This window comes from Embiotoca jacksoni, unplaced genomic scaffold (assembly GCF_022577435.1).
Source record: "Embiotoca jacksoni isolate LCO1_2020_lvr unplaced genomic scaffold, fEmbJac1.0.p SCAF_1, whole genome shotgun sequence".
Classification (NCBI taxonomy): Eukaryota; Metazoa; Chordata; class Actinopteri; family Embiotocidae; genus Embiotoca; species Embiotoca jacksoni.
The window spans coordinates 2,692,501-2,706,575 of NW_027185229.1; the positions used below are offsets into that span (position 1 = coordinate 2,692,501).

Sequence of the window (14,075 nt, forward strand, 5' to 3'; positions counted from 1 at the left end):
GCCCTCATGACTCAGCCTTCTCTGGAACAACGACAAAGCGAAGAAGAAGGGGGAGGAAGAGACGAAGAGGAACGGCCACGAACTACCAAACACCTTTACACACCAGAAACCACAAATACATGCAAATAAAAGTTGAATGTTCTCAGAGAGGAATTAGGGAGTAAATCAACTTTAGATCGACGGTGGAAGAGTCCCGGTGTTTGAAACGCAGAGAGCGCAGTCTGACCAGTCATCCAATCCCTGGAAAGTTTGAGGTCTGTTTCCCATGAATCCTCTGAGGACAATATTCCAGCTCATGCTGCTGAATTCTTGGAAGAAAAAAACTGTCCCAGCAGGGAAAACTGTAACTGTAACCGCACGAAGTCCACCATGAGGAAACCTTCAACCAATCACGTAACAGCTGAGCTGAGCTACCAGACCCAGTTTCACGACGTGAATATACGGGTCTGTGTACCCTTCATAGAGAATCATTCACAGTTGTTCCATCCTATTGGGAGAAGACCTCAGGTTCATTTTAACCAATCAGAATGCGGCAAAACCGGGCGACACTCCCACGGCTCGTGTCCACCAAAGCGTTTATTCCTGAGCACAGAATATCTATTAAATTGTTTTAATGAACGGCAGCAGCTTGACGAGGTGCTGAGCGTTTATTCTGCGCTGAACGCTGAAGGTTCTGCGCTCGTCACCGTCACCAGCCGTCCAATCACAGCGAAGGAGGGGCGGGACAAACGCGGTTAACCACCGACATCGCTTTCTGATTGGTCCGCCCTTCAGAGTGACTGTACAAACGCTAGCTATGTGTCCAGACCCAACGCGAAGCCAATATTTGCCTCGTGTCACCGCCGCTAGCACGAAGTTAATTATTTACAACTTGCGAGGACACAAATTCGCTGACATTCACGTCTTTGCGTTGACTTTGTATGTCATCTCTCCGTGGTAGCAATTCGTGTTTGGTCTGAACATGGATCAACACGAGCCGAGTTACCAAACTGTATTCACAACTCTGGAGCTGTGAGCGACGGGTGGGCGGAGCCACGTCGGAGCTGAGCGGTCTCACCGCAGATGAAGCAGGTGGTCTTCAGGACTTCCTCCTTCTTCTGTTTTTCACTCCTCAGGTCGGCGAAGGTGTCGATGATCACACCGAAGATGAGGTTGAGGACGATGATGATGACCATGAAGAAGAAGAGCAGGTCGTAAATCACTCTGGCTGCAAACAGCGGCTCCTGCGTAACAAAACAAAACGCGGGGTTGAATGTGAATTCTCTTTAAACATGAACACATCTCTGTGATTATTGCCTTTATTTGGACAACAGAGAGTAAACGTAAGGAGCGTTGGCCCCATTTAAACGTCTGACCTAAAAGGCTGGCCTCGACACAAACAGGTGTTGCAGGGGATGATGTTTGAAACCGGGTTAACCTCGGTCCTCGCGGGGCCACGGGAACAACCTGCCAGATGCTCCGGTAACGGAGACGACGGAAAGCCGGTCAGCACGACGCAGCCGGCCTCCAGCACGCCGATCAGAGTCCCATTTTTTACTTAACCCTCTCTACAGTAATGGGACGAGCTTCTCCCTGGATGCTGTCAACCAGCCTGCAGTAGTGAGCAGCCTGTTAGCACTTAATTAAGACGAGCTGGCTTTAAAGAGATAATGTGCCTCCCGTGTCATGAAACTATTTGACTGCTATTTTTCCGTCTTTGACCTGAGTCGCACCGAAGTTGTGAAAACACCCGGAAGACGCCCACATCCTCTTTTTTTTTACATCATTACAGGTCCCGCCTGAATTCGGTAGAAATCTATTTTTGAGGTTTCATTTTCTAAGGAGGAGGCGGAGGAGGTGCAGCTGTGAGTTGTGAAATAAAAACAAGTTGAGGGCTGGACGGGCTCACGGCCAGGTCACATGACTGGCGCTGCAGCTGCAGCTGACACACACGCACACGCACACACACGCACACACACGCACACACACACACACACACACACACACACACACAAAAACCTGATCACGGTTGCATGTACCTCTTTGGAGGGTTTACGGAGAACATCCCCGACACCCCCGCCGCTCCTCAAACCGTGACTCAGCACAGTCACGATGCACATCAGTAACGAGTCGCAGGTCCGCTCCATGTCGCTCTCCTCCTCAGCGTCGTCCTCAAAACCTGAAGGAGCAGAAAATACAACTAAAGTAAATCGTTTAATCCAAGTACAATAACTACAGTATATTTACATCATTGGATCAATTTAGACCATAATATTTTATCTAAGAGGTACAACCGACCAATCAGGGCCTCCAGAAGCTGCTTTTTCTCCCCTTTATATAACATTAAAAGCAACCAGCTGCAGCTCATGATAATTAATAAATAAACTAACAGGATGCAAAGCAATTAAAACAAAACATTTACATTTAAAAAAATCATAATAATACAGTAACTTCAGAAAATTGCTCAAATGAAATGAAATGAAAAGTGAGCTACGATAAAACAGAACAATATATGATAATTTGTACAATAATTGTTAATATAAATAGTCTAGTTTGAGTCTTGTCCACTACCATTGTTGTAAATCAGTTTATCTGCCATATAAATGCACTTTATTGGTTATTATTATAGAAAAAAAAAGGGGCACCGTGATGTCATCTTTCTTCAGAAACCATTAAGAGTTAATGGACTGTATATAAGACGAGCTATTTTATGTTCCATTAAACTTTACTCACAGTACATTAACTGTATTATGATATTCTATGTGTTTTGGAGAAGTAATTATCATGTTTAAGATGTTTATATTCAACAAATATGATTTTTTTTTCTTTACTAAACAACACAAATAGATTATTACACTCTTTTTGATGAACTTACATTGACTATAAATATTTAGACATCCATGTTGGCGTGAGGTTTATCCATTTAGTCACTATATGACTATAAGACATCATATCTTTTGTTTAATTATAGATATCTTTGACTTAGTTGCTGAACTTCAGATCCATTGAAATCGTGATTTCATGATTTCGCTCGCAGTGTGAAAGTCAAAGCAAAAGTGTTGTTGTTTAGCTCGACTGCGAGGAGCGAGACAGATGAAATTGATTAACATTTCTGAATGGTTTATGTAACTAGAAAAAGTTTCTAGGTCATCGGAGGCATGTTGAGAAGGAAGACACACGGGTTCTAAGAAACACTGACTGTCAAACCTTTAACAGACTGGAGCACAACATGTCTTAAGAAGGTTTAATTTACTATTTGCCAAATTGTTAAATATTTAAGTTACAGGTTATTATTGAATTGCAGGAGCTTTTATATCTTCTTTGTGGATAAAAATGTTAAAAAAAAAAATCAGAAGTGGGCCAGTTTATGTACCTTATCTCTGAATATATTCTGGACTGTGATTCTTAATCCAACATTATATAAAAGACAGTATTTTTTGTGGCAAATAAGACTTTGTTTTGCTGTTTTATCCTTGATGGCACCAAACAGCCCGACTGGTGGGGAGTTCCCAGGAATTTAACCTTGTTTGGGAGGCTCACAAATCAATGTCACATGAGGGTCGATGAGGTCACATGGCAGTCAGGTGACGGTGGAGTGAGTCACATGAGTGTAAACAAAACTGCAGAAAACAAGGAAACAACTCTTTATCCTGGACAAAATACCGCAGAGGATTGTGACTTCAAACCAATTCCTGGTTTGATATTTTGTATTCTACCTGAATCTTATTTTGAAATTTCTACTTCGATCAGTCCCCTAAAGGCCCCCCAGTAATTTACCATCTTCCTCAAGTCCTCATTTCACCAAACATTAGCTTTTTCTGTATAAAATTACTTTTAACAGGAAATCCAAACTCAACATTAACATACCAGTTTGTTTGCAAAATACATACTTATGATTTTATGGTTTAAACCAGGTTTAAATCAGGTTTAATTCAAGTTTAAATCAGGTTTATACCAGGTTTAATTCAGGTTTAATTGGAGCTATTCAGGTTTACCTATTTACAGCCTATTGGAAGACCCCCAGTGTCACAGTATATGGTTACCTTCCTGCGGGGCCTCTGTGGTGCAGTTTTCCCCGCTGCCTTCTCGACACATTCCTGCAGACAGAAACTCGCCGGCCAGACTGGCTCCGCTTTCTACAAAGTAAGAACACACAGTGTTTTCTAGTCCTTTCTACATGCAGGACTTAAGATCTGGAAAGTTTAAGGCTTATAGATGCAGCCAGTCCTCACTCAGGGTGGTGTTGGGGAGCCGGTCCACCTCCAGGATGAAGTCGTCCTTGAAGAAGATGTAGCCCACGATGGAGAACAGGTAGACCAAAATGAGAGCGAGCACGGCGGTCAGCACGATGGAGCGTCCGTTACGAGTCACGCTCTTGATGACGTTCAGGAGCGTCTCCTCTCTGTAGACCAGGTCGAACAGCTGCAGAAACACACATTACAGAGCAGGATTAATATGAGGGAATAAATAACTGGAAAGTAACAAAGGGGTTTTATATTTCCATGCATGATGAGGCATTTTTTTCTGTCTGCATCTGTGTACGAGCGGCTTGAACTCATGTGAATGGAAAACATCTCGAAGTGCTGGCATATTCAGCGAGACACGTTATAAAACAGACCAAAGGCACCAGTACACAGCAGTTAACACCCCAACGACAATAACAACAATGGTATCATTACAGCACCAAATAAGGCAACTTCTGATTCCCGTGAGGATGTGGCCTTGAATGCACCGTGATGCAGAGCTCAGGCTACGTTCAAGAAAAGGGAAAAAGCATTTTGCACATGCTTTTATTTAAAATCTGCTGCCTTCCTTTGACGCTTTAATCCGACCCCTAGCATGTAATCCTCTATGCGTGTTTCTCTCACCAACAGACTGTAGAAGAAGACGTGGCCGAACACCCCGAGGCAGCAGATGATGGTGTAGATGAGGTGGTAGAGGAACTCAAAGTCCAGCACCATGGCTTTGTAGCCTCGCGTGAAGGTCCCTCTGTTCCCGACGAAGCTTATCAGGAAGATGATTTTATTACAAACCTGTGAGATAAAGGAAAACTCTCTTTAATAAGTACAAAGCAGGATAATAAATGAATCATTTATCACTCTAATATTGGAAAACTATTAACCTTTACTGAGGACACAGAGTGCTGACGGCAGTATGGTGGGGGCGGATCTTTTCGCGAAATGAGGACACGCTGAGTGTGTTTGCACACTTTGTATGTAACCTGTAACTTAATTCCTGAAATGTCACCCGAACAAGAAACTCGGTTTCCTGAATCAGGTTGAGGGATTAACAGAAACCCGGTTAACGCAGGTAGAGTGGAGACGCACTAAAGGAGCACATCTGTTCATAAAGGGGGGCGTAAATGAGAGGTCATGACTGTAGCGGTGCACCTTTCTGTAACAGATAACAAAAAATCAGACTAAGAACAAAACTGTTTAGTTTCTGACGATTTAATCTGTAAGAAAAAAAAAGAAAAAAAAAAAAGGGCTCAAATATATTAAAAACAAGGAGACATCTGAGCGGCTGCATGTAAACTAGATTACAGAGTAACCAGGTTACTGCTGTCCATGGTGACATGTTCTCTGATTTCCTGTCTGATTTGTCCAAATAACCTGCTTTTGTGTGTAAATGTAAACATAGGAGGCATGTGTTTATTTTGTGTGTGTGTGTGTGTGTTTAGGAGCACAGCTAGAGAATCTGTGGCGGGTGAAGGGGCGGCGCTGCGCTCCCGATGCTCCTGTGACGCACTTCACACCACATACTGGAGCCAGGCGCTGCCAGGGGGGAGGGAGGGGGGGTGGACAACACCGCAGACAGACTGGGCTTGCAGAGTAGGCATGAGTGTGTGTGAGTGAGAGTTGGAAGGAGAAGTGGAACCGCTTTGGTGGAGGTTTCTCAGAACGTGAAAGTACAAACAGTAGAAGTAGTGCTTTTTTTTTTTTTAGCTTCTCTCTGGGGAAAATACTCAAACCACACAACAGAGATTTAAATGATTCAGCCAAATAACAACAAAAATCATGTTTTCTTTTTGTTTTTTTTTACTTGCCCTCAGTGGGATCAGGCCACGAGGGTAATTTTGACTTAACTTGCACAGGTTCAGAAATAGTTGCTCCTGCCTTGAGACCAATAAAACGGAGATAAGGAATTTTATATGAGGTGTTCTCACACAGTCAGCACTCTACATTTCCTCTTTAGGAACTAGTTCCCATTAAAAAAAATCTTCAAAGGTATTTTGGTTATCCAGAGAAAAAGAAAAAAAAAAAACACAAACAAAAATCTCAGGCAGCAACTTACAAGCATTTCTTTCTGTCAATTCAGCTTGAAACTAATAAAAATTTGTTATGATGGTAAATGATAGTATTTGCTGCAAAATTTTCTCTGAATCAACTATTCAAATGGGCAGCTAGGTGTTTCGGCTTTACAAAATTCCACTTTATTATGTTAAATAATGTCAGACGCATTAAAACGGTGGAACAGCCCCTCTGGCCCGACTCTTTAAGCGAGACCACTCACGTTGAAAGCGCCCAGCAGGAAGAGCGTGGGCTCCAGGCCCACCGAGAAGATGAGGCGGAGGATGCTGATGATCACCAGGGCGCGGATGCCCAGCGGTTGGGGCATGATGATGACGATGGCCAGAGTCACCAAGACTCCCATCCACAGCAGCGCGGACAGATGGGGATCCAGTATACCTGCACAACATGAAGGCACATACACACACAAAGCAACTAAATGTGCAATTCAAAAGGAAGCCACAGGGGAAAAATTTTAAAACTGCTACCATCACTTTTATTTTGAAGGATCTGGCAGCCACGTTACATAGAAAAAAATGACACGTATGTAATATAAAATGACAAATTGAGGGGACGTCTGTGCGGTTTGGATCTTAAACGAGGCCTCGTCTGGGTTTTTAACGGGCTGCCGCTGACTCCTCTCTCCGTAGTGAGACTTTGAACTCAAAGAGAGCCGGTTACATAACACCCAAAACTGTATGACATCGTGTGTGTGTGTGTGTGTGTGTGTGTGTGTGTGTGTGTGTGTGTGTGTGTGTGTGCACTGAGCTTTCCCGAGAGCCTACCTGATGCTTGTCTTGATCCCGGGGTAAATCCAGGATTAGTGGCCTAGTCAGGAGTTTCATGTTGCAACGTGTCACTCAGGCTAAAAAATCTTTAACCAGGTTTGACTGGCCTAAAAGCAGGGCCACACCTTTTCTCCTGCTGCCTGGACCACTGATCTCTGTCTTTAAAACACTGGAATAACACATGTGCGTGTTTGTAGGAGCCATAGATCAACCTCAGAGGACCGACAAGGTGAGGAAGAGAAAGAGGGAACTGTAGGGATTGAGAGAAATGCGGTAAAAAAAACTAAACTGAGGGAGCTCTCCTTCCCTTCAAAACTTCCTTTCCTCCCACCTTGTCCCTCTCTGTCTCCTTCCCTCCTTCTAGTTATTCTCTCCCCCCTCCCAATCCCTGTGGAGATCACATGACAGGTGCCACTTACATAACAGCCATCTCTAAAAATACTTCGGCTGAAAGATTCATGAGGCGCGAGCAGGACGCGACACACGGCTCCGGTGATGTCGCAGACTGAAGAAAGAGGGGGAGCCGCCGTGCACTCGCAAAAACTCTGCACCCTCATTACTATTCGGTTGTAGTCGCCGTGTGCAAACGCCTCGAAAAGCACCAGCTGAAAAACGCTGCGAGGATGCACTGCGGGAGTGCAAGAATGTGTTGGGAGCGTGTGCGATGCTCACCAAAAACGATTTATCAAAAAGCACTCAGTCATGCATGCAGGCAGAACACACTGACCCAGATCTCCTGCTCTTATAACCCTCATTCTAAGGCCCTCAGCAAAGGAGGACGGAGAGCAGAGAGAGAGCAAACACTGGATGTGTGTGTGTCTGTGTGTCTGTGTGTGTGTGTGTGTGTGTGTGTCAGACTAGGCAGAGGTCGAAAGCCATGAAAGTGCCCGTTTAAGCAGGCCGGAGGTATGCTGCAGTCTCACGTGATGATGTACACAGATCAAGTTACAGAGCAGAGGTTCAGTCGACCTTATTCATGTTGAAGACTCCTTTTTTTTTTTTCACACAAAAGTGACACAAAGAAGAATCTTAGTTTTGATTTTAGCATTTTTTTTTGTAATCTGGCATACTTCAGGACTGCACCACATATGTTGCAAAACACCTTAAAAGAGATGTATGTTCACTGATAGTAGTGCAAACTCTTGGGAATGTTTTTATTGGCTTCTCAGTTGATTATGTAATCTTACAATCCCGCTCACAAAAATGTTGGAACGCTGTGTAAAATGTAAATGAAAACAGAATGTGAGGATTTACAAATCACATAAACTCATATTTAATTGAAAATAGGACAAAGACAACATATGAAATGTTGAAACTGAGATATTTGTATTGTTTAATGAAAAATATATGCTTCTTTGGAATTTGATGCAAGCACCACGTTTAAAAAAAGTTGGGACGGGGCACGTTTACTACTGTTTTGCATCTCCTCTTGTTTTAACAACACTCTGTAAACTCTTGGGAACTATGGAGACAAATTGCTGGAGTTTTGAAAGGGAAACATGCTCCTGTCCCAACTTTTCTTTTGACGTGTTGCTGCCATCAATTTCAAAATGAGCATATCATTTTTTAGAAAATTAAGAACATTTCTCAGTTTCAACATTTGATTGTTCTATTTCCAGTTTACGTGCTTTGCAAATCATTGAATTATGTTTTTATTTACATTTTAGAAGGCGTCCAAACTATTTTTGTGAACAAAGTTGCAAAACGTTTGTGGAGAATCCTCAAATTTTGTTATTTTATGAGTCGATGTAGCGTGAAAGAGATTCGGATGTAGTTCAATAAGCGATTGCTTTATACGTGCGTGACCTATATAACTTATACTTTATGATTTTTATGTTCTTTATATACCCACGTCAGCTCTGTTTACAGCAAATGAAATTGCTCCTGTGTTTGCTTTGGTCTCCACAGTTCTGCAGGTCAAATATGAGCTGAAAGCTTCGGGGCCTCGGTGCGTCCGTGAGTGTGTCCATTAAGATAGAGGGCTTCTCAAGTTCTGCTCTTAATCCTGATCAGATGATTACAAATCAGCAGATCTGAGCGCGGAGGTAAAAAGGAGATCAGTGGGCCAATGCTGATGTCTGGGAGAAGTGTTGTCCACCTCTGTGGGGGGCACAACCTTATGACTTCTGTGATGTAAACGCGGAAAAACAACTTGCTTTACTTGATTTCTGGTGTACAAAAGAACTTCATCAACACACAAACATGTGTTACATTCACGTTGTGCAACCGGCGGCGTGTTAGTACACATCGGAAGATGCAGTAAAAGTGTTTTGTTTCTGAAAACAAACTGTTCTTCCTGTTTTGCACCGCTGGGTGTGTAACCTCTCTCTGACCCCGGTTTCTGAAGAAGTCTGAATGCAAGAGCAGCGCGGTACATCCAATAATACTCGGCTCGACAACATCAGACAACAGAATGAGTGACAGGCGGCTTCCTCAGAAACACGGCTGATATCTCCTTCACAGTAAAATATCTGAAATCAGTAACTAATGAAACAGAAAGTCTCACATTAATGTGAGCGAGGGGACGCGAGCGCCGTCAGAGATACGTGGACGCGTCATGTGACTGACCTCCGTGGACGCCCTCCAGAGGGTAGAAGAAGCAGACCAGCAGGTTCATGAGCACCGCCAGGTTGAAGGAAACGTTACTCCACACCGACATGTTCCTGGAGCACCAGTAGAGCACCGGCTGGGCTGGAGAGGACACGAGACATGCAGCGAGACAAAAGGATTTATTTTGCACATTTCACTCAGTTAAGTGTCCAGAATTATTTTTCTAATTATGTGATTAATTCTTTTATGATGCCAAAAATGACATGTTGCAATAACATATTTTTTGTTTTGTCTTACAGAGAATCCAAATGGACCAAATATTCAATCAAAATTATGTAAACCTGACAAAAGCAGCAAATCATCTCGTCTGAGAAGCCTTGACTGTTTAACATTTCTACAGAATAAATAAAGCTTTTTTTTTTTTTTTTAAGAATATCTTCAGTGCATTTTGTCTCAACTGTCTTTAACTGTTAAAAGTGCAATGTTTGAGATTCAATTCAATAGCTCCAAATCACAACACAACTGGCTATTTCAGGGCACTTAACACAGCAAAGTCCTTAAAACAGAACTTAACAACATTATACAGAGGAATCCAACAATTTAACAATTCCCACGTGAGCGGCTGAGAGGAAAAAAGTCCTGTTTAACAGGAAGAAAAAATCTCCAACAGAAGGAAGGAAAAACTCCCTTTAACAGGAAGAAACCAGATCAGAGGTGGGTGGTGATCTGACTGGTTGTGGTGAGTGGAGAGCAGAGAAATAAATAAATCATCTGCAGAATAGTAAGAAAATAGACATAAACTAATACGAGGACATTGTGTCAAAACAGAAAACCAAAGAAGGAACTCAGAACAAGAGGAGAGAGTGAGAAAACGATGACACTGACAGTTGAAAAAGGTCAAGACGAAGGACAAAACTGTGAAACATGTCACTGTGACCTTTGCTTCAGTCCTGTAATCTGATTCTTAATAGACTATTTTGTCTGCTCGGGTTTTATTGGAAAGGAGAAGCAGACATGGGGACTTTTCTCTGTCCGTCAAGAGACAAAATAAGGCTTTGTGTGGGTATGCAGTCTTGTCTGTGGATTAGAGGTGTGACTGTGCGTAGGTGTGGGGGTCTGTGTGTGTGTGTGTGTGTGCGTGTGTGTGTGTGAGCAGGCTCAGTTGTGATTCATAAGGTTACTGTACAAATGTTTCACGGCTCAAAGAAGGTGGAAAGCCCCTGTCTGCTTTTAGACAGCGGAAACATGCACATGCACAACACGAGCACCCGAACGATGATATCGTTAGCGCTGCTGTCGAGCTGCTGATGCACATCCTTACATCCATTTTCCATACATCCTCTTCCTGTTCGGGCTCGCAGGGAATGGGATCTATCCCAGCATGCATTTGGTGAGAGGTGAGGACTGAATTGAACTGAATCAAGCTTCTTTTACGTGAACAATAACAAATTGATACTCAACACACACATTTTGTATCACAACAGATTTAATTCCACAGCATGTGCATGTTTTTGAACTCAAGTGACAGACTCTCTTTATAGCTCCGCCCCATCTGTTGCGGTCCAGCTGAAAATATTGTATTTATGTTATTGGCCTAATTTCTGAGCAGGTGTTTGTTTCCAGCTCAGCATCACAGTCTCTGTTGTGTTTCTGTCTGATCTCTGTGTATCTCAGTGTGGGCGGAGTTTAAACATCTGCTGCACTGACACAGGTGGAGGGAACGTTTGAGACCCCTGAACTAAAGAGTTTTACTATTTGTACCTGCATAAGTGCTTTTGTATCATTAAAACAATCTTTTATATTTGAATTAAAACACATTTTAATCCCACCTCTGAGTTTCTTCTGCCAGTTCATCTCATTGAAGAGGTCCTCTGCACTCAGGAAGAAGTCGTTGATCTTGCTGCCCTGCTCGTCCCTCTCGGTGGTGTAGTAGACCCGCAGCTTGGACTCGGAGGTGAGGAACTCACAGATGTTGGGTACGGGGAACACGATCTCCTCCATGGTTCGGTCCTGACGCACGATCTGCACACACAGAGACACACATGATGACCTTCGCGGGTCTCTGTCGGCCCCCACGGCTTCATTTGTGACAATTGTATGTGCAAAGAAAGAATTTTTTTCTTTAAGGTTGTGTGTTATGACCTCGATCTGAGCAGTGTGTTTGGCATAAAACTCCAAGGCCTCATCTCCCTCTCCGCTGGCCCCTCCCGGCTTCAACATCATGGACAGCTCTTTGTTGTGGCGCGCCAACTGTATGAAGGACACGCAGACAACGAGTGAGCTTGTCACACAAAAACAGTATCTCACACTCTGGCATGAATAAAGATATTCATGATCTTTTTTGGGTTATATAATGTTCCTGTCTCGTGCGGATAAACAACAGACCTGGTGAGCTAGAATATAGATGTTGTGTCCGACATTTCGGGGCGAAGCAGCATCGTGTTCTTCCTCTTCTCCGTTCTCCTCTTCCTCCTTCGTGTCCTCAAACTCTACCTCTCCCTGCAGATAGGCCTTCTTTATCACCTCCACCTGCACACGCACACACACACGCACACACACACACACACACACACACACACACGTCAGGAGAAACTGAATTTGAATAATTTATATCTGAATTTGAATATTTGCATAAAAAAAATAAAAATCCATTTTAATCACATCATTTTGAATTTTTTGCATTTAATTTGAATAACTGCATCAAGAAACGGAATCGCATGAATTTGAAATAGAATTTATTAATTTAAAACTGAATACTGAGTTAATTTGCTATTAAAACTGTTTTAAATCCTCTCAGAAAATTCAACTCTTTGTGTATTTTCACTTTCAGCTTTCATAATTTAAATTCAGTTCATAAAATGTAATTTCCAGCTGTGTGCCACACACCCGGGTCTTTGAGGAGGAGGAATTGAGCGCAGATCAAAGGTTACGCGATCACTCGCATACATAAGCCTTCTTCACATACGAGGCTGCTCCTGTTACGTGCAAACGGTCTGTGACGCCTCAAAAAAACCCATCATACTTTTATATGATAGTATCAGATATCAGCACTCTGTGGTACCAACAAGCTGATGTTGTATTTCAGGTGTAAAAAGCATCTCAGTGAAGAATAAAATCCACATCATCAGTTCCTCACCAGCTCTTTAGGCCTCATGTTGTACAGGATCCTCTCGGCGTTCTCGCTGTCATGGCGACTCTCCATGATGGCGAGCAGCAGCTTGGATGCGTTGTTCTGAAACAGAGAAGAAAAGAAAGCTCCAAGATAAGAACTTTAAAGCTCTGTACGTTTTTTTCCAAGTAAAACAGACTGAAACTCAGCAGTTTTTAGGAAAACGCTCTTTGCTTGTTTGTCTTGGCAGGTGTGCAGAGCAGTGCGCTCAGATGAATGAATGTCCTGCTCTTACATTTAAAGCCTGTTATTGATATTCCATCCTGCTATGAAGGGAAACTACTGCAGCTTCTTTTGTTTCCCTCATTTTTTGACGCAACAAGCGAACACAAAGCTCCTGTCTTTAGGGGAGAGTTGGCTTCATCCTGCGTTTCACTCACCTTGAGCTCCAACACCAGGTCCATCCGCTTCTTCCCCAGCGGGTTGATGTCATTAAGAATCAGGGCAATAATGATATCAATACCGTTAGACTCATGAGTGGCAATGCAGTTCTGGAGGAAATAGGGAAGAGAACAAAATGTAAGAAAAAGACAGATAACGGAAGAGGCTGAAAGTTTGTAATGTCTCGTTTTGTACCTGGTTTTCATGGCAGGGGCCTTGGCAGTACTCCGTCAGGCTCTCCAGGGTTTGGTTGATGAGGGCCACGTTCTTCTCGTTGATGTACAGTCCCAGCAGGCCGAGGCCTCCGGTGGTGCTGCCACAGATGCAGTCCAAGAACTGAAGGGTCTCACACACGAGGTTGTAGTTGTTCTTGTTGTTCTGACAGCGGAGGAAGTTCTGAGAAGATGAAAGAGGAGGCGGTTAGCAGAGAAGAAGTGACACTGGTTAGACCCCTGAGTGACTGTGACAAGTAATTAACCGTTAAAAACTCATTTAAGAACTAAAAATGAAGGATAAGGTCATCTAAAACTGAAGATTGTTTGCATGCCGGTGTGCTGGAAATCCTTTGTTTTGCACACAACTAACTTTAGCAATTATTTCTGCAATGAATGAAAATAACTGACTTTCTTCTGCAAAGTATCGTATAGAAGTGAACAGTTAGTAGAATCATGTTTGTTTTTGTATAAACTGCTTTTCCTAACATCAAAAAGAAGAATATTCCTACATTCACTGGCAACAACAGAATTATCTTTGCCACTGATATTCATATCTCTAAAAGAGCCCTGGCCATAAAATTAACCAAGAAGCAACAGTCAGCTCAATTATATCATTATGTCATTAGTAGACACTGAATATTAAAAAAATGTAAAAACATTTGCGCCACAAAAACAGGAAATTGTGCAGGTTTAGCTTTCTAGT

At 42.9% G+C, this 14,075-nt stretch overlaps 1 protein-coding gene across 1 annotated transcript in view; it reads right to left on the reverse strand.

Moving 5' to 3' along the window:
- The window catches only part of LOC138201725 (inositol 1,4,5-trisphosphate-gated calcium channel ITPR1-like), a 70,906-nt gene that overhangs the window by 5,286 nt on the left and 51,545 nt on the right, over nt 1-14,075 (reverse strand). Inside the window, exons 45-57 of the mRNA XM_069155315.1 lie at nt 13,353-13,553; nt 13,157-13,267; nt 12,744-12,839; nt 11,993-12,136; nt 11,750-11,857; nt 11,437-11,629; nt 9,626-9,748; nt 6,493-6,668; nt 4,848-5,012; nt 4,212-4,401; nt 4,023-4,115; nt 2,019-2,158; nt 1,058-1,223 (exon numbers count right to left, since the gene is read on the reverse strand). Coding sequence (XP_069011416.1) covers nt 1,058-1,223; nt 2,019-2,158; nt 4,023-4,115; nt 4,212-4,401; nt 4,848-5,012; nt 6,493-6,668; nt 9,626-9,748; nt 11,437-11,629; nt 11,750-11,857; nt 11,993-12,136; nt 12,744-12,839; nt 13,157-13,267; nt 13,353-13,553 — 1,906 coding nt within the window. The remainder of the gene's footprint in view (nt 1-1,057; nt 1,224-2,018; nt 2,159-4,022; nt 4,116-4,211; nt 4,402-4,847; nt 5,013-6,492; nt 6,669-9,625; nt 9,749-11,436; nt 11,630-11,749; nt 11,858-11,992; nt 12,137-12,743; nt 12,840-13,156; nt 13,268-13,352; nt 13,554-14,075) is intronic.